This window comes from Gavialis gangeticus, unplaced genomic scaffold (assembly GCF_001723915.1).
Source record: "Gavialis gangeticus isolate Ggan-Ray unplaced genomic scaffold, GavGan_comp1, whole genome shotgun sequence".
Classification (NCBI taxonomy): domain Eukaryota; kingdom Metazoa; phylum Chordata; order Crocodylia; family Gavialidae; genus Gavialis; species Gavialis gangeticus.
Window position 1 is genome coordinate 178,177,906 of NW_017729024.1, and position 25,689 is coordinate 178,203,594.

At 42.3% G+C, this 25,689-nt stretch overlaps 1 protein-coding gene across 2 annotated transcripts in view; it reads right to left on the reverse strand.

Annotated features, from left to right (window-relative positions):
* SMAD2 (SMAD family member 2) overlaps window positions 1-25,689 on the reverse strand; it is a 52,282-nt gene that overhangs the window by 8,804 nt on the left and 17,789 nt on the right. The window contains exons 2-6 of one of the 2 annotated variants that reach the window (XM_019518137.1): window positions 12,615-12,704; window positions 11,269-11,462; window positions 9,861-9,995; window positions 7,205-7,279; window positions 6,301-6,354 (exon numbers count right to left, since the gene is read on the reverse strand). In XM_019518137.1, coding sequence (XP_019373682.1) covers window positions 6,301-6,354; window positions 7,205-7,279; window positions 9,861-9,995; window positions 11,269-11,462; window positions 12,615-12,704 — 548 coding nt within the window. The remainder of the gene's footprint in view (window positions 1-6,300; window positions 6,355-7,204; window positions 7,280-9,860; window positions 9,996-11,268; window positions 11,463-12,614; window positions 12,705-25,689) is intronic. The other variant, XM_019518138.1, reaches the window with a different exon arrangement.

A 25,689-nucleotide genomic window follows, 5' to 3' on the forward strand; every position in this document is an offset into this window, starting at 1 on the left:
CAGGAGCAGCTTCCAGCAGGCTGTTCCCAGGGCAGCTGCAGCCCCCTACCTCCAGCAGCAGCTCCTCCTTTTGTTCTTGCCCCACTCACCGTGTGGCTCCTGGCAGACATGCGGGGCTCCGGATCCTAGCACTGGAGACGGGGGTGCAGAATAGCACCTGACCGGGCTGCAAGCACTGGTGGGAGTGCAGTGTGGGCCAACCTAGTGTGAGTGGGCAGCGTTCAGCCCCATGCCGAGTGGTGCGGGGCAGTGTGCACTGCAGCACCCGGTGCATCTCTGCTGCATGTACCCCTGGCTCCCTCCACTCTCAACAGGCTCCTGGGACCCAGGCAGCCCTGCCCTCCCTCCCCCACCTCCCCAAAAGGGCAGGGACTTATGATCCCAGCCTCTCCCATTTCACTCCTGAACACTGCTCCCACCCACATACAGACTCATAGGGAATTTTGTTGAGTTTGGGGGGAGAGGGGTGGCGGTGCTGACCAGGGCCGTGACAGCTGATCAAAACTCCCTATGTGGCCCTTGGGCCCAAATAATTGCCCACCCCTACCCTAGCTGGAGCTGCCTGGCTTGTTAATTCAGTAATTATCACCCTCCTCAAAGGGCAGAGGGCAATAATTACTGAGTTAAACAGTTTTGGCTGGGCTTTTCCATGCTCCCCCTCTCCTCTTCTGGAGACAGAGACAGGAACTTTTCCTGCCCCTCTCTCTCCTTCCCCTCCACTTCAGGAGATGGCCAGTTTCCCTTCCCCTCTGCCTTCCCTTCTAGGAGACAGATTTTTGCCAACTCTTTGCTGTCTTTTTTTAACTTAACCAGCCCTCCACGCTTTGTCATGGGGAACCGGCTATTTCAAGGGAGACTGGTAAGTAAACGATTTCCATGACATTGTGGTTTCCAAAGGATTTGCAAGAAGACTTTCCTCTCAGTAGTAACAGAAAAACTACCACACTGGATTGGGTAAGTTGTCTACCTAATCACTCAGTGACAGATGAATAGATAAGTAACACAAGCTTCACAAAAAAGTGTACAAGAAAATTCTATAGTAGTAGTTATGCAGGAGCTTGTCAACAGAAAATAGGTCCCTCTTTGTGAACCTACAATGAGTAAGAAGGTTAGCACATGCCCCAAAAGATTAATTTTTAGGCCTATTTTTTTTAAAGATGCATTTGGTTCAACAGTTCTGAATATTCTCATTATCCTTATAAATGGATAATACCTCATTAATCCTTTTAGGTTCTTGGTCTAGTGGCAATGAGCTCTATGACCAAACATAGATGGTGCAAAAGTACCCATCCATCTTGCATCCATTGTCTTCAACCTCATATTTCACTGGGGTTAATAGATAGGTTTAAAAGAAGGTAAAAGTATACATTTGCATACTTTATCATTATGTTTGCAGTTTCAAAGAACAATGGTTCCAGTTTTTCCATGACTATCATCATTCTCCACTTTCTCTGGACCCTGTAATTTTACTATATCCCTTGAGACCAATAAGCAAAACTGAACCTAATGTTACAGATGAGGGGAGGGACACCCTCCCTCACTGGCCCATTATTCACTCTAGCCTTGAACATGCTGCTGCAAATAAAAGACAAAGTAAAATTTTATCTGCTCAAGCAATTGCCCACGCAGTCCGTTAGGGCTTAATTTGCAGCCCACAGGCTCCCATCTGGCTACTGCTCCTCCTAGAGCTCAGGCTACAGCAGCTGCCATCTCCGGGCTCTCCTCCGTCCTCCAGCTTCCATTTCCTGCCCACGTGATATGTGGTCCCCAGCCACAAAGAAGTTGGGACAGCCCTGTATTAGCTTTTAATTCTGTGAGGTCAAAAAAATGGGTGTTTTAGGGAAACCCCAATGCTGCCCATCTGCATTTTGTCAAATTGGAAGCTTTGGGTTATATTAAAACAAAAGAAAGGAAAAAGAAACTGCTTCTTGATGGGCAAAGTCCCAGACAAACTAGGATGATATGTGCTGACATGAAAAGATCAGTCCCTTGTTCTCCCTACTTCCAATTTGGTATTTTCATTCAGATTTCCCCTTCTGAGCTCCTTCTGGGAGGAGCACGTATTTGCATAACCACACCCTCAGGATGAAGCAACTGGGTCATGCCACACCCCACAGGAAACCCCGCCTCTGAACGCCACTTCTGCCTCAAAGCCCAGATGAAAGGATGAAGCAGACTGCATGCTAGTATTTGCTCAGCATGCCCTTCCCAGACTGTAAGTGGTCCTGTAAAGGTCAAAACTGCCTACAAGCTCATGCCATGGTTCCCAAGTTATTCTGGGTTTTTGGAAGGAGCAGAGAGACTGTGCTGTCATTAAGCCTTATTGTAAAAACTAACCCCTGACCCAAAATGGTCAACTGACCACTTCCTGTGGATGACATCACTCTTTAGTAAAGGAGTTAGCCCTTACTATTACATCCCCCTCTCTCAGGGGTTAACTTGCTACACACTTAGTTACAAAGTGAACCTAAACAAAGCAAAAAACACTGGTAAGTATTTTAGACCTGACTAATTCACAAGTCTAATCCCTTTGGTGGAACTGAGGTGCATCCAGCCCTAGTGTGGTAAACAGGTGGGATTTGGCAGAGAAGTTCGATTCCTACGGAGAAGACCACTAGCCGTCTCCACCCAGTATGAACGAAGGGTATTTGCCCTAGCCTGGATGGTGCCTTGGACCCCTGGCTCTGGGATCCAAACTTCCTGCTGAGGGGCAAGAGCAGGTAACATGTCTCAAAGCATGCTGGGTGTCATAGTTCTGTTTCTGGCAGTCCTTTATCTGTTTGTCTCTCTCATGAAACCCCTATGGATTGACAAGTTTTCGCACTTGTCATTGCTCATAATTGGGAGGGTTGTACGGAGTTGATGACTCATAAGCAACTTGGGTGGACTCCACTCATGCTCCAATGGTGTTAATGACAGATCAAGAGTGCCTTATAGATCTTCATTCTTGTGAAGCAAATCCTCTGCAGTCCGCACCGCACGTTCTGCTTCTCCATTACTACAGGGAAAATGTGGACTGCTGGTGACATACTGAAAGTCATGCTGGGCTGCAAACTGCTTAAACATGGCTCCAGAAAATTATGGGCCATTATTAGTTCTTAAAACTGAAGGTATGCCATAGAGTGTAAATACACTCTTCAATGCCATTATAACTCTGCCACGGGCAAAGTCCCAGACAATCACCATCTCTAAGTAACAGGAATAATCCATAAAAATGAGGTAAACAGAACCCTTCCAGTGAATAAATCAGCCCCCAAAATCTGCCATGGATGATCTGGTAAATCAGCATGGCTTCACATGGACTGGCCGGTGCTGGGCACAAACCTTACAACTGGCCACCCAGTTGTGTGTATCATCACAGATGAAGGGCCACCATACTGCCCGGCAAGCCCTGGCTTGACACTTTGTAATGCCCTGGCGAGCATCATGAATCTTCTCTGGGATTTCCTGGCATAATGTGGAAGGTATCAGACCTCTATTGTGGAACATGACTAAGCCTCTGACAACATGGAGATTAAGTCTCTCTTGCTGGTATTTTTCTAGTTCACAGTCCCTGAATCTTACTTGAGGCCATCCTTCCAAGCAGCATTTTGTTATATATTGGCAAGAGGAAGCAGCTTCTTAAGCTTCCCGAGTTCTCATTTGTAGTGAAGCAGATATGGGTATCCCATCCGCAGTAACGTCCACGTAAACAAGAATATCTCATTCCTGGCAGAGTTCCTCTGGAGACAGTGGAGTCTGTAATGGTGCCCTAGAAAGAATATCAGCTGTTTGTAACAAATTTCCCAGGGTATGTGCTATATTGTAAGCGAGCTTCAGCATTCTGAGGCGAAATCGCTGGATTCTCGGTGGAAGTTTGTTGAGAAGTTTCTCTCCTAACAGAGTCGCAAGTGGCTTGTGATCAGTTTGTAAGTAAAGGTCAGGCCCACAAGGAAAGTTCTGAATCTCTCACATGTACAGTAACTGCTAGTACTTCTTTTTCTATTTGTGCATATCGAGTTTTAGGTGGAGAAAGTGCTCTTGACACAAAAGCAATAGGGGTCCAATGGCCAACTTCCTGACATTGTTGTAACACTTCTCCAATCCTGGATGATGAAGCATCTGCTGCAATACGAGTTTCTCGTGTTGGATCGTATCGGGCCAGTTCATCAGGGATGAACCGAGTATAGATCTGATCTCATTGAAGGCAGATTGCTGTAGTGGTCCCCAGAGCCATATGTTCTTGTCACTTAAGAGGCGTCTTAAAGGCTTTATTACTGTTGCCAAGTTTGGCACAAAACAGCCCAAGTATATGGCCATGCCTAAAAATCTGCATAGTTCGGGGACATCTTTGGGTTCTGGGAACCCCTTGATTGCTGCAACTTTCTATGGATCTGGCTGGATCCCATGCGGTGTAATCCAATGTCCCAGAAACATAGGTTGTGAAGTAGCAAAGGTGCACTTTTCATTAAGTGTAACTCCAGCTTCTTGGAGTTTTCTGAGTATTTCATCCACTCTTGCATAGTGTTGTGCCCTGGTGGTCCCAGAAATCAAAATATCATTGGCATGGTAAAGAACTCCTTCTAGGCCATCCAATATCTGTCACATCCGAAACTGAAAGAATTCAGGAGCTGATGAGATTCCAAAAGGTAGCCATTTAAACTGGTAGCGTCCAAATGGGGTAATAAATTTGTTAGCTTGGATGCTTCTGTGGCTAGAGGAATATGCCAGAACCCTGCCCGAGCACGCAATTTTGCAAAAACTTTGGCTCCTGCAAATTGAGCCAAGGTGTGTTCCACAGAAGGAAGAAAACGTCTCTCAGTCCACGTACTTGTTCAGCTATGTGAGGTCAACACATATCCTAATCTTACCATAGGGTTTTCGCTCAACCACCATCCCAGAACACCAAAGAGTAGGTTCTTCAATCTTTGTAATGACTCCCATTTCTTCCATACATGTTAGCTCTTCTTTAACTTTATCCATTAGTGGCAGTGGTACCCATCTTGGAGTAGTTAATGCATATGGACTGGCATCAGCTTTTAGCCATATCTGATATTCACTTGACATTTTTTTCCAGACCAGAAAAAAAAATGATGGGTATTTGGTTCCATAGTACTGCTCAAAGGATTTCTGGTCTGCTATTTCATCTAGTCAATGGACAAGTTGCAGTGCCTGTATAACTGGTAATCTGAGTAAAGGCAAAGCAAGGTTACCAATCACAAACTTCCTAGTCTATACATCTCTGCTTCAGTGTCATCTTTGCATTAAAGGACCCCAGTACTTTGAGGGTAGTGTCTCCTGGTCCCCATAACTGTTTAGTAAGGGTAAGGAGAATCCCATCCTTATGTGGGCTGTAGTAAGAAACGGGGATAGCTGAGACTGCTGTTCCTATATCTATTTTAAATGGCATTGGCTGTCCATTGAGCTAAATTTCTGTCATCCAGACTCCTAGATCTGATGATGACCCTGTAACTTCATCTAAAAGTACCATGCAATCCTCTGCATCCTGTTCTGTGACTTTACAGACTCTGGTGGTGGAGTGATAGCAGAGTTTCATCCGCCTGATCTCTCAGAGTAGGTAAGAGTACTACTCATTTGGTAAGCTTCTGGATGTTTGTTCAGACCTGACACTTCCCTGAAGCGATTAAAACACCTGATCCACTAAGGCCACATTCCAGGGGATTGGAAATCAAATTGTTCTGGTGGTGCAACTTTCAGAGTGCCTGCATGGTCTCTGTAGCCAGCCTCATTGCTGTGCTGGGCTCTGCTGCAGGTAGAAGTGCCCGGCCCTTCTCTGCACTGTATTCAGCTACTGCTACAGTCAGATACATCAGTTGGGAATCACCTGTTCGATTTCCTGTTGGTGGCAGGATTCACCACTTATGACACCATGTGTTATTCTGGGTTTTTGGAAGAAGCAGGGAGACTCTGTGTTCTCAATAAGCCTTTACTGCAACAACTAACCCCTAGCCCAAAATGGCTGACTGACAACTTCCTGTGGATGACATTGCTCTTTAGTAAGGGAGTTAACCCTTACTACTACAGTTCCTGCCTATTCCTACTCCAGCAACTCTATCCCTTGATTAAGGGTCAAGGTAGTTACAAGAAAAGACAGTTATTATGGAATTCATTATTAAATGTATAATTAAATTTTCTCCCCGAGAAGTCTGACTTTAGTTACCATTCGAGATCCAGCCATGATTCTGCTTCCCTCTTGATCACATTCTATATTTTTTGAAGTGAAAGCAAGAAAGAGATGGACTTTATAATGATAAACATACAACACACAATACAGCGAGTACTTAAGTGCTTGCAGCTTACCCAGGCTATGATTAACTGGGGAGAGAGTGCTGGGAGACAGCTCTGCTGGAGATCCTGTAGAACCAGTACACAGATTATTATTTTAAAGCGAGAATGACAAATTACAGAAGGCCATGCCTCACCAGGGCTTAGCATTATTTTCATATGTTATTCTTGAACTTACTACAAACGCTTCAGACATGGCACTCCAGACTAAAACAGGCAGTTATCCTTATTCTGTGCCAAACAGACCATGGGGCAAAATTTCTTCCGAACCTCAAATATGGCAATGGGTCTGACCCTGGGCAGAGGAACAAGACCCTCCAGCCAGGAACCTCTGGCTTTGGTCCCAGCAGGAGTATTGAGACAACACAGTCAAAGTCCCCAGCTTTGGCTGTAGCCAAAACCCAATGAGTCTGAGGGAGGCTTAAAAACACCCTGACGTGTATTGGGGGGAAGGTGGCAGGGACAACCAGCAAAGCCCAGAAAAGGGGGAGGTGTGGTGGTGGGGAAAGATGGTGGCAGGGGCAACTAGCAAAGCCCACAAACTTGGGAAATATTCATGACAGAACACAGACAAAGCTACACCTGGATCATCATTTACTTTATGTAAATGTCATTTATTTTATATGCAGAAAACCAGAAGTCCTAGATTCCCAGCTGGGGGGCCAGGGGTGTAAGCAAACTTCTCTGGCTGCAGCTAACCCGGCTCAGCCTGCAAGTCATGCTTTTCAGGATGAATGCCTGTCCATCGCCTCAAGTTTTAGAAACAAGAGCTTAAAACCATGTAACTGTCTTATACAAGGGGACCACAGCCCGCATGATTTTGGATGAAGTGGTGGAGTCAGCTCATCTCACTGTGTCAGAAGATCCCATCTCAAAATCTCACCTTTGAACAGATGATGAAAAGATTAAAAAGCTTTACCTGTATCCATGCTTTGGTTCAACTGTTGGTCGCTTGTTTCTCCATCTTCGCTGATATATCCTGGCGGTGGCGTTTCTGTCAAGAGGAAAGTCTGTCAGCACAAAAAGTGAAGACATGTACAAGCATTTGGCTTTTCAGCCCTTACGGTCAACCCTTCACATTCTTCAGACACTGATTTCAGACTGCACAGTGCAGGGTGCTCTTCACAGAAGGTATCTGTTAGACACTTAGCCTTAAGGCCATGCCTTCCCTATATAACACCTATGCATAATCCTGTCTCCCCTCCACCTGTTCAATAAGTGAAACGCATTGTAAAATGTAGTATGCAGTCCTTATTTGCTGCACAGACAAACATGTTTGCATGTTGCTTTCACAGCAGCCAAGTGCAGAATTTTGCTATGTTGACCGGCAGCTCTCACGTTTACTAAAGAAAGAAAGAAGCCCTCTGGGAACATTTACTGGAAAAACCAGCTAATTAAGCTGATTCCATGAACTTGCTGTAACTATTCTCCAATCAAATGCCAGTTCCCTTCTAAGATGACAGACAATTTTAACTAGTTTCCTAAACAACACAAAGCTTGTGCTTATTATCACCATTCCTTTTAGGGTTTTGGAGTACATTTTAAAACAGACTGAAATAATTACATAACAAATTTAAGAGGGATGTTGATGATAGAAGTTAGGTTTAATTTTAGAATAAGAGCTCAAAAACCCAAGAGACTACTGTATTCCCCTTTCTCCAATCCCCCAAAAGGAATTTGTTTTTCACATAATTAATGAGTTACCCTACAGCAGCTCTGGAGTCCATTTCCTTTGAAACATGAAAGTGGTTTGATGTAAAGACACTACTATTGCCTTTTTCTGGTAAATTTACACGTTAAAAAGATTATCTTTAGTGAACTATATTATCAAAATAATACACTTATGGTTAACACTGTAATTCTTCTAAAATGAATTACAAAGTAGAAATTCAAAAGGAAAGGTTCTTTGGGCTTGATGTTAAAAATCAAAACCATATACCAATCCAAAATTGTGTCTGGCAAGCAAAGCAACAAAACGAGGCCTCATGAGGGCAGTTAATTAAAAAAAAGTGAATGCAATTTGTGAAGTCATGTAGAGCTAATATATGTTAGAATTAGAACCATTATGAATCTTCCAGAAATTACTGGTCTATCACAAATAAATGTCCACCTTGTTCACATTAAGACTCTGACATTCTTTCAGAACTATACTCATTACGCAGTTACAACACAGCTAGTTTACTAGCCACATTTAAGATTAAAGCACAGAAGATTTTTAGTTTTGACATGTACTTGCAGGATAATAAAACTAGTACTAATTTTAAGAGGCTATTTTATGCTGCAATGACTGAGTGAACTCCTCCCTTCTCTGATTAATTCATAGTAGTTGAGCCCACAGCTATGGTAAAGGTCAGTAACCATTTACAGTCTAACCCACCTCCTGTTTTCAGCTGCCAACCCTCTGCCTTTGGTACCAACCTTTTCCATATCTGAGATCTTTGTCTGAACAGAAGAGATCTCTTAATTATTAAATTAATAATTTCTCTATTATTAAATAAAATCTCTATTATTAAAACCCATTTGTTTGGGTTGAAGTCTGAACACAAAAGCAACAAGAAAAGGAGAGCTGAAGTGTGATGTTTGAGAACCGTCATTTAAAGGTGAACAAGCTGCTGCAGACTGGACTGCTGAGAGGGTGAGCTGCAATCATAGCATTTGCAGCACTTTCCAAAGAGACCACCCAGCCGTGAAGGGTCAGATTGCAAAGCTGCAACAGCATTTTATAAAATGAGAAGTTATGAAATCTGCATCAAATAAGGCATGGGCTTTCAAGTCAGAACAACTTCTTTGCAACAGACAGTATTTCCCTATCTCCTTGTAGTGCAACCAGTATACTAGGTGCTGCTGCAGCACAAGTTGGAATGGCACCTCTCTCAGTAAAGCTTCATAGGCTAGGGCAACAGGAGAAAGGAAGACTATTTCAGTTTGGGGAAAAAAGATGGACCTCCCCCTCTCACTGGTGTCTAGGATAAGACATTAAAAAATAAAATTCCATAGTGCAAACTTGAACAAGGGGTGAGAGGGGAAAAATGACCTTCTCAATCATGGCCCGTAGTTCAAAGTAATTTTGAGTTAAGGTGGCTAAAACAACAGCAACCTGCAAGCAACAGCTACGCTGCAGGATCATACACAGTAGTTTACTCAGGCTTCATCATGCAGCAATCAGGCAGCTCACGTTTGCCTGTATAATATTTGTGAAGCAAAGATTAATGTTGACGCAGAAAGCGTATTAGATGACTGCTCCCCACCCCGCAAAGCATCTTGAATACCAAATAGGATACACATGTGCATGAACACATCTCTTCTCAGGTAGTGTTCTGTCTAAACAAAGCTGGTTCAGTTTACCAAGACAGCATGGGATTTTTCTTTTGTACAGAAAATAATCTGTAGCATCAGTGTCACTCATTTTGAAATTTATGGGCATGAAGATGAAGCGCATCTTATTTGATTTTTCCAGTAGGTCTGTCTAGCCATTTGATCAATTAGGAAGTTTAATCAAATCTCCATCTTTCATTTACCATCTGGACATTAAGTGCCAACATAAACAATACATATCTTTAAAAACGGAAGAATACCTGGTATATAGTTGCTCTGTGGTTCTATCCCAGCTGGAAAGTTAGTGTTTTCAGGAATGGAATGGGTATAATCGTCGAGAGGAGGCAGTTCTGTTAGGATCTCAGTATGTCGTGGCACTAATACAGGAGGCAGGACTGGGAAGGTAGAATTCAATGCATTAGTGAGAGCCTGAACACATCCATTTTACTTCTTTCTGAGCTGGGGGGAAAGAAAACACCTCAGGCAGACAGTTAAAGTACTACGCTTAACGTAGTTTTAAGTCAGGTAATTAGTCTCAGATTTGTAAAATGCCTACTAAGAGCTATTCCATACCAGTCAGAGTAGCACACGGTCATTTGTGATTTCACTGTTTAACTATACATAACCACTAATGTAAAATCAAAAGAGAATGAGTGGTTTTGTTAGTAGAGTTGCACCGATACATCGGTCCATATCATATCAGCATCAATAAAAGGAAAACTGACACGATAGGCAATTGGCTTTTTGCAGCTGATAAATGCCACGTGCATGCACACAGCCGCAGCATGCGCATGGCCAGGAGTGCAGCTTGGAGAACAGTATCTAGCTGGTAAGTCTGTTGGTGGAGGAGAAGGGGCGTGGAGGGACAGATTGAGGACCCTGCAATGAGGGAGGGAGTGGGGCAGGGGCAGGTACTGCCCAGCCATGGTGGGGTGAGGCACAAGACAGAGCTGCTGGTTTGTCCAGAGGGTGCAGGTCCCGCTGCTGCATGCCCCCTCAGGAAGGCATGTGTCACCCAGATCTGTGCATGGAGGGAGGCCAAGCTGCCCACTGTGCACTCAGGGATGGGGCTGGGTCAGCTTCTTCCCTGCAGCCTTGCTTGGGTCAGGCAAGGCAGGCTAGGCTGTACTGGGAGGAGGGGGCTACAAGGTGGGGGGGGGGGGGCCCTGCCTCACCCCAGCCCCACTCCCTCCTTCACCGTGGGGGGCCCTCGATCTGCCCTCCCATGCCCCTTCCCCCCAGCAGACTTACCAGCCAGATGCTGCTGGGCTGCATACATCAGCAATGAGATCAGTATCGGCCGATATAGCTGGTCAATAAAATCGGCCACTGGTATCAGCCCAAAAGATCTTTAATTGGTGCACCCCTACTTGTTAGCAACACTCAAACTGTTCAATGTTTATATTAAAAGCAGACATGTCTTTTTAAAGCATTACTAATTTACTACCACTGAAAACTGCTGAATAGTTGAACTGTTTGAGTTCTTAAAACTCTGTGCTATTTTTTTTATCCAAATATGGCAGATTCAGTGAGGCAGCCTGAACAATACTTTTCAACCCACTTTTCCATGCTAAGCTGTATTAGTGAAGCCCAACTAATCAGAGAAGAGTTTGTTGGGTAAATACCGTATATGTGCTTCTTTAGAATGTCTAATAGCAGTCGTCCTACCTGGAGTCTCCACTCTCTGGTAGTGGTAAGGATTTACACATACTTCATCCTTTTTAAGATTAAAAGCATATTCACAGTTTTCAATTGCTTTAAGTTCATGATGACTGTGAAGATCTGGCCAACGCCACAAGCGGCAGTAAATAACATGCGGTAATCCTTTACGGTGAGATACTTGTAGACGGCCATCAAGAGACCTACATAGGAAAGATGTTGAAAAAATGTTTGTAAGCTGCATTCTGTGTCTTTAACAAAAAAATCTAAACAAAAAAGAGTATGTCGGGTGGGGGTGAGGAATAGTTAAAATGTATGTGGGGGATCAGAATTTGGCAGGGTTACAATAGGTAAGTTACATGTATGTTCTTGGCAGAGAACTTCAAATGAGAGAAACAAAGCAGCATCAGACGGACTATTATTTAAAGCAACTTAATTTCAGCAGAAGTTAGTGCCAATGAGTTTCAAGTTGGTTAAAAAGCCATTGTCCAGCTAAACATAACACGAATACTTCAACCACAATTTTTAAATGTAGGAAACATTTGTAACATGACATACCATTAATAACCCTTCGGACTACACTGCAGCATGGATGCTTTTTTGCTTTAAGCACGGTAACTCCCACAGGACTGCAAATAAACCAGCAGCAGTTGGCTGCCCGTGTGATCCACACAGCAGTGTCATAGTGATGCAAAAAGCATGAACACATCTTTAAAAGGTGTGGCATTTATTGGCTTGACTGTTCACATACCTTGCTACCAGCTGAAAATGTTTTGCTAGTTTTAAGACAGACTGCATATGCTTACATAAATGCAGATGTTCATGGTTGTTATGGGATGGGAGACAAAAACCTCAATACACAAAAGCAAGCAAATGTGACATGAAAAAAACAAAAACCCTATTTTAAATTTGCCCATTGTTAACTACTGAAGAATTTTCCAACAATTCTTTCGTAGCACATCTAATCCAGTTAGCAAGATTTAGTTAAATTTATGGCGTACAAAGCAGTTTAAACACTTTGTAAGATTAGGCTTAAAGATTTAAATGTCCTAACCTTGTTCATATAAATATCAAAATACATTAAAGCTTGCATTTAACAAGTTTTCCCATTCTTTCAATGGCACTAGTATGGAAAAAGGATATGCCAGAATTAGGATTTCATTGGTCAAAACATCAGCTGCGAACATTCAGATTTTTACAATGGCAAGCAACTGTTTTAAAATGCTGTACCATATGAGGTCTAGGAAGCATTTGAGTATAAGTTTACTTTACAGGTAAAGCATCCCACTACAGACCCTCCAAAGCCAATCCCTCCCACAAGATCTCTATGATGCGAGAGAGGGCAGAATATTCACCTGGTTTGTTCAGAGAAGCTGTAAAGGCCTGTTGTATCCCACTGATCTATCGTATTTGGTGTACTCAGTCCCCAAATTTCAGAGCAAGTGCTGTGCATAAATTGAAAACAAAAAACAAAAAAATTGATGTGAATATGGAAGCATGGTTATTCCAAATACCATGATGTAAAACATGGAAAAATGTACAGAATACTTCCTTTCACATAGAAGATAGAGCATTTGTAGGCTGATGTTTGAATTGGTATCTAATGCTATATTTTCTATATGAAGGAGGCCAGTCAAATGGAACAGGTGGATTCAAGGTAAATGATAATGTTTAAAAAAGGTGAACAAATTTTGCAGCTTAAGAAATCAACGTATTTCTAATGTCCCTTAAAACAGGCAAAACTTCCTCAGCCTGGGTTTAAACAAAGTCCAATTGTTAAAAAGAAAGGGGGGTTGTATACTTATTTAAGAGCTTACAAACTAAGGCCACATGCATCTTACGCTGATCTGTCATTGCCTAAGAAAGGTCATTTTTAGACACCACATCAGTACCAATTTAACATCAGCTTGCGGAGCCTTTCTTAGGGCATTCTCTAGGAATTGGAAAATTTGAACTCCAAAAAGAAGAATGCCCATTTTACTGTTATAATGTCTCCATTTACTGCTTCATTTCTGATTAAAGTATGGCCCAAATACTACTTTATTCTGCCAAGGGATACACCAACAGTTCTCAATAAGCATACCACGACAGCCCAAGGTGCCAGAAGATCCTTCCAAGCGTGCTACAGTGCCCAGGCCCTGTGCTAGGAGATAAATGGCTGCTCTTCCTCCCACCCAGCATACCACAGACAAGTGGCACCTGTGGCTGCTCTCCAGCCCTGGCAGCCCCTGCACTAACCGCCTCCATGCTCCCAGCAGCATGGCCTGCCACACGCAGGTGGGTGGATGTGCTATGGTTGCAACATGTTTTTAACTCATCTCTTCCCCACACTCCTCTCACACTCCCAGGGCCCGTGGAAAGGGCTGAAGATGCATGTTGCTTTGGGTCACTGGTGTACGAGTCACCAGAAAACCAGCGCAGTGGGGATGAGAGCCCATGCCCCTCAGGGTGGGGAGTGACAGACAATGGAAAAAGCAGCTTTCTTGCCCTCCTCCCCACCCCCTGATGTCAGCAGGTCAAGGTGGTTAAAAATGAAGCTGTGGATGATGAAAATCTTTTGTGCCTTAAGGTGTAAAAAGACAAAAGAAAATCCCCATGCCACAAGTGGTGGCAATGATCTGAAATTCGAACTTTAATGTTTTAGTAAAAAAGGAGCTAACACCAACTAGATTCTAGCTCAGCATCTCTCACCTGAAGGGCCTCCAAGTTCAGAAAAATCACTGGGGGGTGCAACGAGGCTAAAAATGTTGAGAATCACTAACGTATACACAATTAACCAAACAGTTTGATGCAGCAGCTTGAGAAAAGTTCATCCTAAGACTTAATAACATAACTAAGGAGTCATTGAGCCTTAACTCTTATATAGGCAGGGAAATCAGAGACTCCTATTCTGTAAAAGGCAATGTTTAACTGCTTTAGGATTACAGCAGTGCAAAAAAGTATTTACAGTAATATTTACTACCACTTTAAGTGAAGAGGAGACAGCTTTGAAAGCTGTGCAGCATGCGTTTGGGAACCAGGTATACCCAGCTGTATGACGGACCATGTTTCAGGCATTTGGGAAGTCAGAATAGGTTGGTTTTGTACAGAAATAGTATTTGGAATATATTGCTTTGAAGTGTAAAGTATGGCAGTTATGAAGGTACAAGCTGAAGGCTGACTGGTTGCTGTAGTGCTTCGAAGTTTTTAATATACCTTTAAAAAAAACTTAGCTATCAAGTAGAAATCTAAGCTCTCCAATCTCATTTACAAGGCTCAAAAATAGTTATTTTAGAGCTCCAGATATTAAAATGAAGTGCTCCAGTGGAGAGTCAAAAACAACAAAAACACACCAAGCTGGGCAGGTTTCACTTGTGTGCAGATGGTTTGTGTAAGCAGCTGTTTTGCAGAGAGAAAACCCACCGCTACATTTCATTCTCAGGCACCCTGGACCACTGCATCTCATTCAAATCACTGAAACCACAGGCAGGATCTAGGCCAGGGGTGGGCAAAGTTTTTGGACAGAGTGCCAAAAACACCCGCAACCAACATGTAAGATATTGGTACGCCAGGGTGGATGGCGAGGGAGGCGTAAGGGGGCCCGATCCTTGTTGTGGCAGCACAGCCCTGGCCCCTTCCAAGGTACACATGCCAAGCTAAACGCCGTTGCATGCCATGCTCTGGCACGCATGCTGGAGGTTGCCTACGCATGGTCTAGGCATTGTAAAAAGGCAGTAAAGTTAGAAGAACCTGTATCAAGGTGCACGTTTGAGTCTGGCAATCATCTAGGTATTTCACAAATGAAATTCTACACATGTGCTATAGACAAGGTTAAGACCTTTAATGGTGCATCACCCCTGCTTGTAAGTTAGTCTTCAAACCCATGCATGGATTTTTGATTGGTCAATACAACTAAACACAATGTGCTGACATTACCTGCCACAACAAAAATCCAAAGACAGAACCAAAAAATCCTGCTAGCACTGAGAGATGCCTCATGCAGGTGGAACAATGCTTCAAAATTTACACTATGTCAGATGAGAGGCTCCCAAAATTTAGCATATGCATCACCGCAACATGCAGGCTCACAACACTTGATCCATTCACGCCACGGAGAGTATACCACACACACCAATAAAAGTTCGGGAGTTTCTGATTTAAGCCAGGTACAGGCATCATACGTTTACCAGTATAAGTGATCAGAAACCAGTCTATGCCCATAACAGAAGTCTGGGGCACAGACTGGTTTAAAAATGGCAGAACCCAGTCTAAGATTTGCACCTCCAGCCCCCAAAGGGTGAATGCATGTCATTTGCTGACGATCTAAACTATGTGGCTTACAGAAAAATCACGTAACTTAGCCTGATTCTGCCTTGGGCTTTCTGAATGTCTGTATCTAGACTTAGACCATGATAAACAGGAGCAGTGCTTTAGGCCAGTGGTTAAAGAAAGAATTCTCTGCAACTGATTCAAGTCTTATACTGTCAGTTCATCATGAGGCCCACAAAACACTTTTTTCTAATCTCAGAAAAATGGCATTCCTAAGTGATCATATAATGGGGAGCCAGAGAAGGAATGTTTTTATTTAAAAGATAGGAGAGCAGTTAAAAAGGTTAGCAGGACTAAGCATCGTTTAGAAGGTGCACAGTGCACCGTGATGTTACTGCCAGAGGTTAGGGCACATGATTGCATGGAACAAAGGTGCTGCACTAGGATTTTTACCTCAGTCCCAGCAGTTCATGACTCACTGCTAACATATAAGCCTTGGCAGAATCTCAGATATGGACAAAGAAATTCCATGGCAAATCCTATGTGAAACCAACCTACATGAGCAGTAAAGTGGGGAAGCTTCACCCTACACATTTGCTACTGTTCACTGTGGCAAATTCAAGTTCCTTCCCCTGGATCTTCCCTTTTTGCTTGCGCACCAAGAAGTTTTAGGACGGGTCATGACAAAAAGTGGCCCAACAAACTAAATAAGATTCGAACTGTGAGCACCTCTGTCCTATGTAAATGATCAAATAAAGTGAAAAGTTCCCCCAAGGGCTGGAACAAACACCATTAAAGAGACTGCTAATTGCACAGAAGCAAGATTTAATAAAAACCTGAAACTATTTGAGCCATTAACACCCTGTCTTTTCTGTTAAACCATAATGCCACTGCCCACAAATCAAAGCTGCAGCATTTCATTTTAAAACCTGCATTTCTAAGGTCAACTTTCTAAAATTTTTCAGGATGAAGAGTAATATTCTTAGTCCACAAAAAAACAGGCTGATGGCTATCTGTCCCATTGGAGGGCACAAGGAACCTTTCACCTTGTTTCTGCAACAGTGTTATTTAAAATGAGTGGTGACTGAGTATTGCACAATTAATGACATGCTTGTTTTAGCTATTTAATTCGGCTCCAATGTCCATGCGTTTCAGATGTGCTGCGGTTCCTCTTTTCCTCTATTCTACATGTCCCCCAAGTTAGCCAGAGGGGACCAAAACCACAAAAAAAAAATCCCTGAAAAAACTTTTTCCTACAGCCTCCCTCCCTTGCAACAAAGAACTGATGCACAGCATATGTCAATATAGGCTTCAAGCATGCATTTTTCAGAAATTCCACCTATTTTTCAGAGTTATAAGGCCTGATCTATGAGGAAGGGTTTTTTTTCAGTTCAACTGAAAGGTACAAATTTACACACACACAAAAAACACAGACCTCCCCCCCACCACCTCTCTGGGTGTGAACACACCTACTCCAGTAAACCACTGCTTCTCTTCCTGTTCACTGTGTCACTTAGGAAAGAGTTTAAGCTAAATCAAATTGGCACTTGTTAGAGTATTCACAATGGGGCTAAACTGGTAAAAGCTATCATGTAGAGACAGGGCCCTGACAGTGATCCTAAGCAATGCTGCTATAACTAGGCAAAACTCCTCCCTGTTTTTCAACAGCTAGCTGGATTTTAGGAGAAGCACAAACATGCAGTCTCTAGTCTTCATGAGAAGGCCATCCTTGAAGGAAAAAAAATACTAAGACTACTCCTTCTGTTGAATGGCCTAACACTCACGTCCCAAGCCGCCCCGGAAACAGTTTTAAAGGGGAAAAAGTCAAAGCTCTGAAAAAAGCACCTATTTCAACCAGACAGGTAAAGCTGGCCTAACTTCACCCTGTACACCCAAGGTTTTGGAATGATCACACGTGATGAATAAGTGACCAGATACCTCCAGTTCCATCTCTCACAAATCCAACAAATACTGGTGGTGAACTTCAGGTGCCTGAAGTTTCAGGTACTGAAAGTGGTACAAAAGTTGCCTCTTCCTCTAAGCATAGCAGTGGTATTTACTGGCACCTTATGCATGGAAGCAAGAATCCCTAAATGGAGCTACTGCTGTGCTACCACGTGAAGCACACTTTCAGTTCTTCTTCTGTTCTGAAGTTAAGAGTTCCAAAAAGAACCTATTTTGGACAATAAATCGGCCAGGCCGAGCAAAGTGTTGCAGAACATTTCCATAACTGGGGAAATTTCAGGAAAAGGCAAGAAGGTGTGCATTCCAAAAATGAGGGACAGAGATGGAAAAGACAAGAAAAACTCTTTATACAGGCTATAGGGGAGCATAAGTAGAGACTACCCAAAGACAACCCTGCATATTTAGAGCTGTATACCCAGTATAAAAGACCCATGTATTCTAGCTCTAGCCCTTTATTCCTGCAGAATCAGGTAAGGCCATCACCTATCCTGGATGTGTAAAAAGGAAACATGGAGGAAGAGGCTAATCTCGGGCACTAGGTCTCCGATCACTGTGCAGTGCTGCTGTAGTACAGGCAGTCCTTGGAATTACAACACAATTGGTTCCTGAAAACCACATCTTAAGTCGAAACGTTGCAACTCAGTACCAACTGTCTCATAAGAAACAATGTTATAAATGGGGGATTGGTTCCTGAACCAAGGCCTGATACCCAATTTTCACCAAAAATACTCCAGAATTTTGTACCCAATTATAGATAAGTAATACAGCTACATTAATGTATTTATATCATAAATAGAAATCAGATTGATTTGGAAGGACTTCTTTGAGGTGACTTTGCTGGACTTGTCCCAGCAAGTTTGGACAGATGTTCTCCAGGGAGATGAGTGACACAGCTAACTTGTTCACTGGTGTGGTGTCGCATCAGATCAAGTGTTGCAAGTCGAAACTGACGTCATAAAGTTGAAACGGTGTCAATTTATAAACGTTGTAAGTGCAAAACGTCGTAACGCGAAATGTTGTAAGTCAAGGACTGCCTGTACAGAGAAACAGCTGAGAAAGAGGAAGAGTGCTGAACAGAATCCAGCCTGCAATAAACAAAGCACCTTTTCTGCCCTCGCTGGATCTACTGTTACCGTCTTAACCTTATGTTGAACCTTCAGTCCTTTTATCTTGTTAGGGTTTTGTCACTTTAAGCAGCAGCTCAGCTAGCTGACCAGCCAGCTGGCATGAAAAGGTTGCAGGCAGTATCCTATTATCCCCAAGTCATGTCACTAAAGCAATGGTTCACAGCCAGGGTGCACCTTTGGGTACCACAAGCATCTTTCAGGAAGGCTGCAGCATGGGTACCATTGCCACCACTTCTTCTCATGTCCTGGCAATAAATTAGATGTTTTTCCAGCAGCGTGCACAAGCAATGGTTCTTTCCATTGCTGCAGCAAGGTTCTCCTTCATGCAGTTCTCTCCAACCAGCTGGCAAACAAGCAGGTGCTCCATAGTCTGCGCTTCACAGCACTTGCATACATTCATGTCATCAGAGTAGCCTCATTTGATTAAGTCTGTTATCTCCTACTTGGCAATACCCCAAATTGCCATCAGTCTATGCATTGCCAGGACATGCAAGGTTGGCCAGTCTAGATCAGCCCCTCTGGGAAGCAACTCCTGGGTTCCAGGTCCATTTCAGAGCACCTGACTGCACATCATCTTTCCTTTCATAACCTCAGTTGCACCCTGTCAGCCATCGTGCAACTGCATCATCCAATGGCATAACACTAGTCACAAAACTCTTTTGCGTGTGGTTTAAGCCATTTAGTTACTTGCATGTGACCACAGAGTGGATGCCTAGGATTTTGATCTTTCTTTTTGGCTCGCAAGCTTAACATAGCCACTGTGACCAGGCTAAACAACTCCATGCACCTCATGTGGAGGCAGCCTTTCTTAGTCTGACTGCAGCACCCTGGTTGAGAACCACAGAGGTAAGCTGAGACAGTGCAATGGCTGTTCTTAACAGTACTGCCAAATTCAAAAGATTTATGGAGGGGTTTCCTGAATCTGAAAAGGTTGAGAACCACTGCTCTAAGGGCTTGTTTCCCCAAGGCAAGGGGTAAGCTTGCATTTAGCTCAGTGGCTGCACAGAGTGCCCTAAATTCACAACATAGTTCTTACTACTGATTAACTGCCCAAATAATACTTTTTCCTTAAGCAATTCAAAATAGAAATATGAAAAATAAGCAGTTTACTGCATATTAAGGTACCCACACCCCAAATGATTACATGCTATTTCTGCAGGCTGCACTGCTTCTCATACCAGCAAGAATGACCCATCCATTTAGAGGTGTAATTCCTGGTGATCAGGATTGCATAGATGAGATGCCGCCTCCTTGTTTAAATGGCAATGCATAGACTGATGACCATTCTTGTTAGGTGGCCATGTGAACTCTGCACTCACAACAGCTAATAGTATCACCCTATAACGCTATCACGTGCTATGCATCCAGCAGAAGTTTTCATCTCCTCAGCTTCTGTGATATGAAGCAGGAACAAAGGAGATTTTTTTTGTACAGACCTCCAGTACTGCTTACGGCACCTGTCCATATCACGGAAAACTGGACAGAATTTTGTCACAGGACCTCAGTATCACAGCAAACAGCACCTGAGCCTGAAATGGGCTCTGATGAAGAGTCTGAAAGCTAGTTAATTCTTGCTATGCAAGAGTCGTGCCAAAAACTAGGAGCATGAGAAGACCATGACAGGCTGCTGGATACCCAGCTGCCCAGACTCAGGGGAAGAAAACCCTCTTGCTGGTTACTCTGGAAAACCAGTCATACTGGTTGTTACTACTGAAAATAAGACATCAAAGAAGCGGCTGGTCTTTGTTTTATCCAAGTGGACAGTGTGATCCTGGGTAGATGTGATCCACACCTTTCTTCATTTCACCACTTGGTCCAGGACGATTACACCAAAGAATAGAGGAGGGAAAATTATATTATATAAAAAATTTCCCTCCCTCCTTCCATCTATATAGAGCTATCTATATAGATTTATAGATATATAAATCTATATAAATATCTATAGATCTATATATATATTTTCAGCTGCAATTCCCCATTTCCAGTGCAACTCCTTCCCGACTCCCTTACAAATATTGATTATTCTTCTTACTTGGGGTGGATTACATCCAAAAAAGAAAAAAACCTCAGAGAAGCATTTTATTAATTATAATGCACATTAGGAAATGTTCAAGAATGCTGATCAAGCTGAGATATAGTAATTAAGGCCAGAACTTTCAAAGAAGGAAAGCCTTGCACAGGGAAAGTACAAAGCACATTTTCAGCATTACAAAGCTATTAAGAGATTTTTTCCCTCCAGTAAAAAGCCTTAGCACCGGTGCAATATATGAATTCATCTGACACAAGACACAGACATTAAGGCACCAGCAGTGATAGACATTGCAGATAATTACCCTGATATTAAGGGGGAGAGGGGTTAAGACATGGCAAAGTACTTCCCTCCCCACACACGCAATGTGAACTGTTCATGTCTTTAAAAGATATAAAATAAAAGTATAACATAAAGGTATAGAAGTTCTCTGTGCTGTCCCTACCCCTCCTTACAGGGTTATGCTGTCTTCTCGTTCATTCCCAAAAGGGTAGCTAGGCCTGGCCAGGCCTGAACAGTGTCAAATGAAACCAGTCTATGAATAATTCATATCTTGCCAGACACTCTTTAGCTTTTTTAAACGCACAGTTTTTCCACTTCCTGGTCACTTAGCAGGTACCCAACTTTCAACCTAAAGACAATCTGCAGAAGAAGTGCAGATAGAGTTACAGCCTACCATCAAAACATATCACTTACTTCTCCAAAAGCAAGCCGCCCAGCCTAACTGCACAGCGCTAGATTGCTCAAATCCCCCACGTAGTCAAGAAGCACAGTGGATTTTCTATGCACCAGGGCTCCATGGCAAAAGGGGAAGCAAGGCAGAAGTTACTCTCCCCAAGCTGTCCAATACCAGGAAGTGTAACAGCATAGCACCTCCACACTAGAGGGCAAGTTTCCTATGGTAACGTGGAAGGTGAATGGAAAAAAAATATTCTGTTTCCTATGCTGTGTCGCATCTGCTTTTGAGCAGAAGAGACCAAGGACAGAGTAAGGGAAGTCCAAAGGTGAACAGAACAGGAGATGGGGCTGGCAAACTTATAGAATCTCCAAAAACTAAAGGGGGAAGGGAATAAAAGTGATTTCTCAAGGGTGAGAAGTAAGACAAATGCAACACCACATGGCCTCACTGACCTATGAATTGGCAGGAAGAGGCAATTGTAGCCACAGAGCTGGCCAGATCCTTGAAACAGCTTAGGAGATGAATTTGTTTTTTTAAAAAGGAAAAAAGGACAGGGAAGAGGCAGCTTATGGAGATCACCGATAGACACTATTCACAGCATCATTAATCTAAAAAAGTCTCAAGCAGCAGTTCCTCTGATCTTAGTAGGGTCCCAGTACGAATTTTACAGAACATTATGTAGGTCTGCCCAATTACAGCTCATTCTTAAAAAAAAGAAAAGTCACAAAACACAGATGAGGAACCTCCAGGTGGCCAATTTTGAGCTTTGAAACTCCAGTGGGGGGAGTGATCCTGCCAAGATATTCCAGTCCCAAGATAAGCAGACAGAAAACCTTATGTAGTGCTGCAGTCTCCTGGGCTTCAATTTAAGTTGTCTAGCTGCATCAAGACAGAAGCACTTCTGGGCATAACCAGAAGCTAAGTGATAGTGTCTATGCAGATTGGGTGCTGGTAGTATTTGCTGAACAGTGTTTTTCAGTGTGATTTTTAATGTTAGGTGTCCAAAATTTCCTCTTGCATTATTACATTTACAGATACCCATTCCTTTCTTTGATCCAACCCATACCTTATATTTAAGTTGGTCAGCTTTACATGAAGCAATATTTTCTTCTCACAGGGAGGTGATAAAAATAATTTAGTAACTGAGATACTCAGGTAATACCGTTAAGTACATAATAAAGAATCCAGATACACTTCTTAGAAATGCTGTTAAAATATTAAGAGGCAAGGATTGCTTAGGGCTATTATTATTTATGTATTTATTTTTTTACTGGACCAGCTGTGTAGTTGAGTTAGACAAGCTTCTGAATGGAAGACATTCATCATCACGGCTACAGCATCACTCCTATACTACCATTAAAATATTAAAGAATTTTTGGAATTAATATATGCTGAATATACCTTAAAACAGATCCAACTAGGCATTCAAAAATAAAGTATTTGTTTAATGAACCAGACTTTATCAAAACTAGATCTGAAATGTCCAAGTCGAATTAGGTCAGTTTATCTTTAAAGGCAGAGGAGTTAGTAATCCTTACAGTCTAAACTGGGAAGAGCTTTCTTAGTTCATGAATTGCTACTGAAGAATACCAGTATACTTTAAAGAGCCACACTTTGGGGAACTAGTTTCTGAATGAACTCTGAAGTCACATTATCCTGCTACTCTTTTCCAGTACAGATTTCTCTAATTTTGTTTTGGCACCAAAACTTAGGTAAAAAAATGCTTAGGTAAAAAGCTTAGGTAAGAAGATGAGAACAAGTAAGACCTGACGCAAATTCACCCCAATACTAGTCTGCTTCAAACAAGGTTGTACAATGGGGAGGCAAGGAAGTAACAGCCAAAGTCTTTTATGATGATAGGACTATGGGCTTGTGTACAGAGGACCTTAACATATTCCACCAGTGATCACAGTCAAAGATATGACTCCCTGCCACTTCTCCTTTTGATGGATGAAAGTCAGACTAGAATAGGCTAAAATAAAAATATTTCCCCCCTTTTGTTTCAAGGACTTGGTAGCTCAAGTGAAATAGCAGATTTGCAAAAAAAAAAAAAATGGAAAATGAAAGTGTTGAGCTGCCTGGTCTGGAAACAGCAGCAGCAGGATCCTCGCTTTCAGGATCACTGTCACCAGACAGGCAATCCACTATGAGTACCTGTTCAAGACAGTCAAGCTTTTTATCAAGCTTTGTGGACAAAATGTCAAAAGATGATCAAGAAAAAGCAGATGAGACATTAGCTTGAGCTATATTTGCAAGTGGTACACCTCTCTCCATAACTAAAAATCAATACCAGAAGGAACATTACTAACTAATTTACCCATCATATAAGTTACTGTCACATTATCGCTTCTCACATACTCTCTTAGACAGAGTATGACAGAGTTCAAACAATGGTTATTCAAAGGATTGGTCAAGCAGAATCAGTGACTCTGATGTCAGATGGATGGACTGATATACAAGGAAATCCTTTATTGAACATTATTAGCAACACCTGAGCCAATATTCCTGAAAGCAATTGCTACCAAATCTTCTCATCATACAGGTGACTACATAGCCAAATTACTGAGTGAAGAGATTGAAAGTGCAGGTCCCTCCAGGGTACAAGCCCTTGTAACTGATAATGTGAGTAACATGAAAGCTGTGTGGCCAATATTAAAGGCAAAGTATCCTCATTTAATAGTATTTGGCTGTCTTGCTCATGGGTTGAATCTTCTGGCAAAGGACATAGTAAGTGTGAATACAACGAAGACAATATTGGCAAACTGCAAAGTGATTGTGAAGGTATTCAACAATCATCATGTTGCTAGTCAGACTTTGAAGAAATTACAGAAAGAGAAGCAGGGGAAGGAAAGCGCGCTATTTATTGCCAGGAGAAACTAGATGGGGCTCAGCTACAAAGTGTTTACATAGTTTGCTGTGCGCAAAGAACTGTTTGCAGTGTGCTTCAATAGATGACACAGTATCCCAGATTATTCCCGTGAGCATTTGGAAGCCTATTCTTGACAAGGATGTGTTCTGGGTTTGAGTTCAAGGAGCATTCAATTTGCTACTATCAGTTTCAGTGGCTATCTAGAAACCTTGGAGGAGATACACAAAGCCTTTCAAATATTCCAGAGATATTCAGACAACTAAATGAAAGTCTAATTAAGCTTTTGCCTTCTTCACCTCGATCCAAAAAAGTAGTAGTAGTAAACCAAATGTTTACTAAGACATCTGAGTGTTGCTCTCATCCAGTTCATCTGGCAGCAAACCTTTTGGATCCTCAACACAGAGGACAATATTTATCAGAAGATAAATTATCTACTGCTCTTGATACGATTATGGAAGTAGCTAAGAATGTCCCCAACACTGGCAAAATAGCCATGATGACAGACATTGCTGAGTACCCGGCAAAAGAAAAACTTTGGAGCAAAGACATCATTTGGTGAGCAGCAGAGAATACATCTCTCACATGGTGGCAGGGATACTGTAACAGCCAACTGCTGTCCAGGATTGCTCTAAGGATCCTCAGTGTTTCATCAACAGCAGCTTCTTGTGAACGGAACTGGAAGACTTTCAGCTTAATCAAGACAAAAGAAAGGAATTAAAATGAATGCACTGCTAAACTTGTTTCTATTCTCAAAATCTGGAGAATCACTCAGAAGCACAATTAGTGAAGAAGATGCAGTGTGATAAGCTGCCCTTGCCCACTGACTCACTGGTAAATCCATCCTTTAGCAAAAGAGTGTGGTTCAAGTAGTTCAAAATCAGATTTACCTCAATGCAATTCCAAAATGGAACTAATAAATAGTGCAAGTGATTCTCCAGATAGTGACAGTGAAACTGGAGGTGCTGCAGTGACCTCAGTGGAAGACAGTTAAACTCTGTTGAAGCAGATGAGCGGAAAACCACGGCATATCATGCACAGTTCTTTGGCTGTGCTAAAATTAGTGTCTTAACAGCTTTCAGTGCCTTCGTTTTTTTCCCTTAAAATTAAACAAACAATGCAAGGGAAGTACATGCTATTGTATATTGTTTTTACACTTTTACAAGTATTCCAATAAAAATAATCTCTTTCCACAAAAAGTTCTGAATTTCCTTGAATATAACATTTAAACCACATTAAGCGTGCCGTATTTAATTTTTTCCTAACCAAATATTTTAGTTCAAATACTTGTGGTTATTGGGACATAACATTAACATGGGGGTACTTTTTTAGTTGTGTTTACTAAATGCAAGTCAAACATACTAAAATCAGATCACGCTCTATTTAGGGCATTGGAAAATTTTCCAATTCAATTTTTTTTTCTGGAAAACCCACATCTCTGATCACAGTAGCTAAGTGACTGTCTTTTATTTTGATCATTCTTTGTACAAGATTGCTGTGAGCAGCATTTGACAAT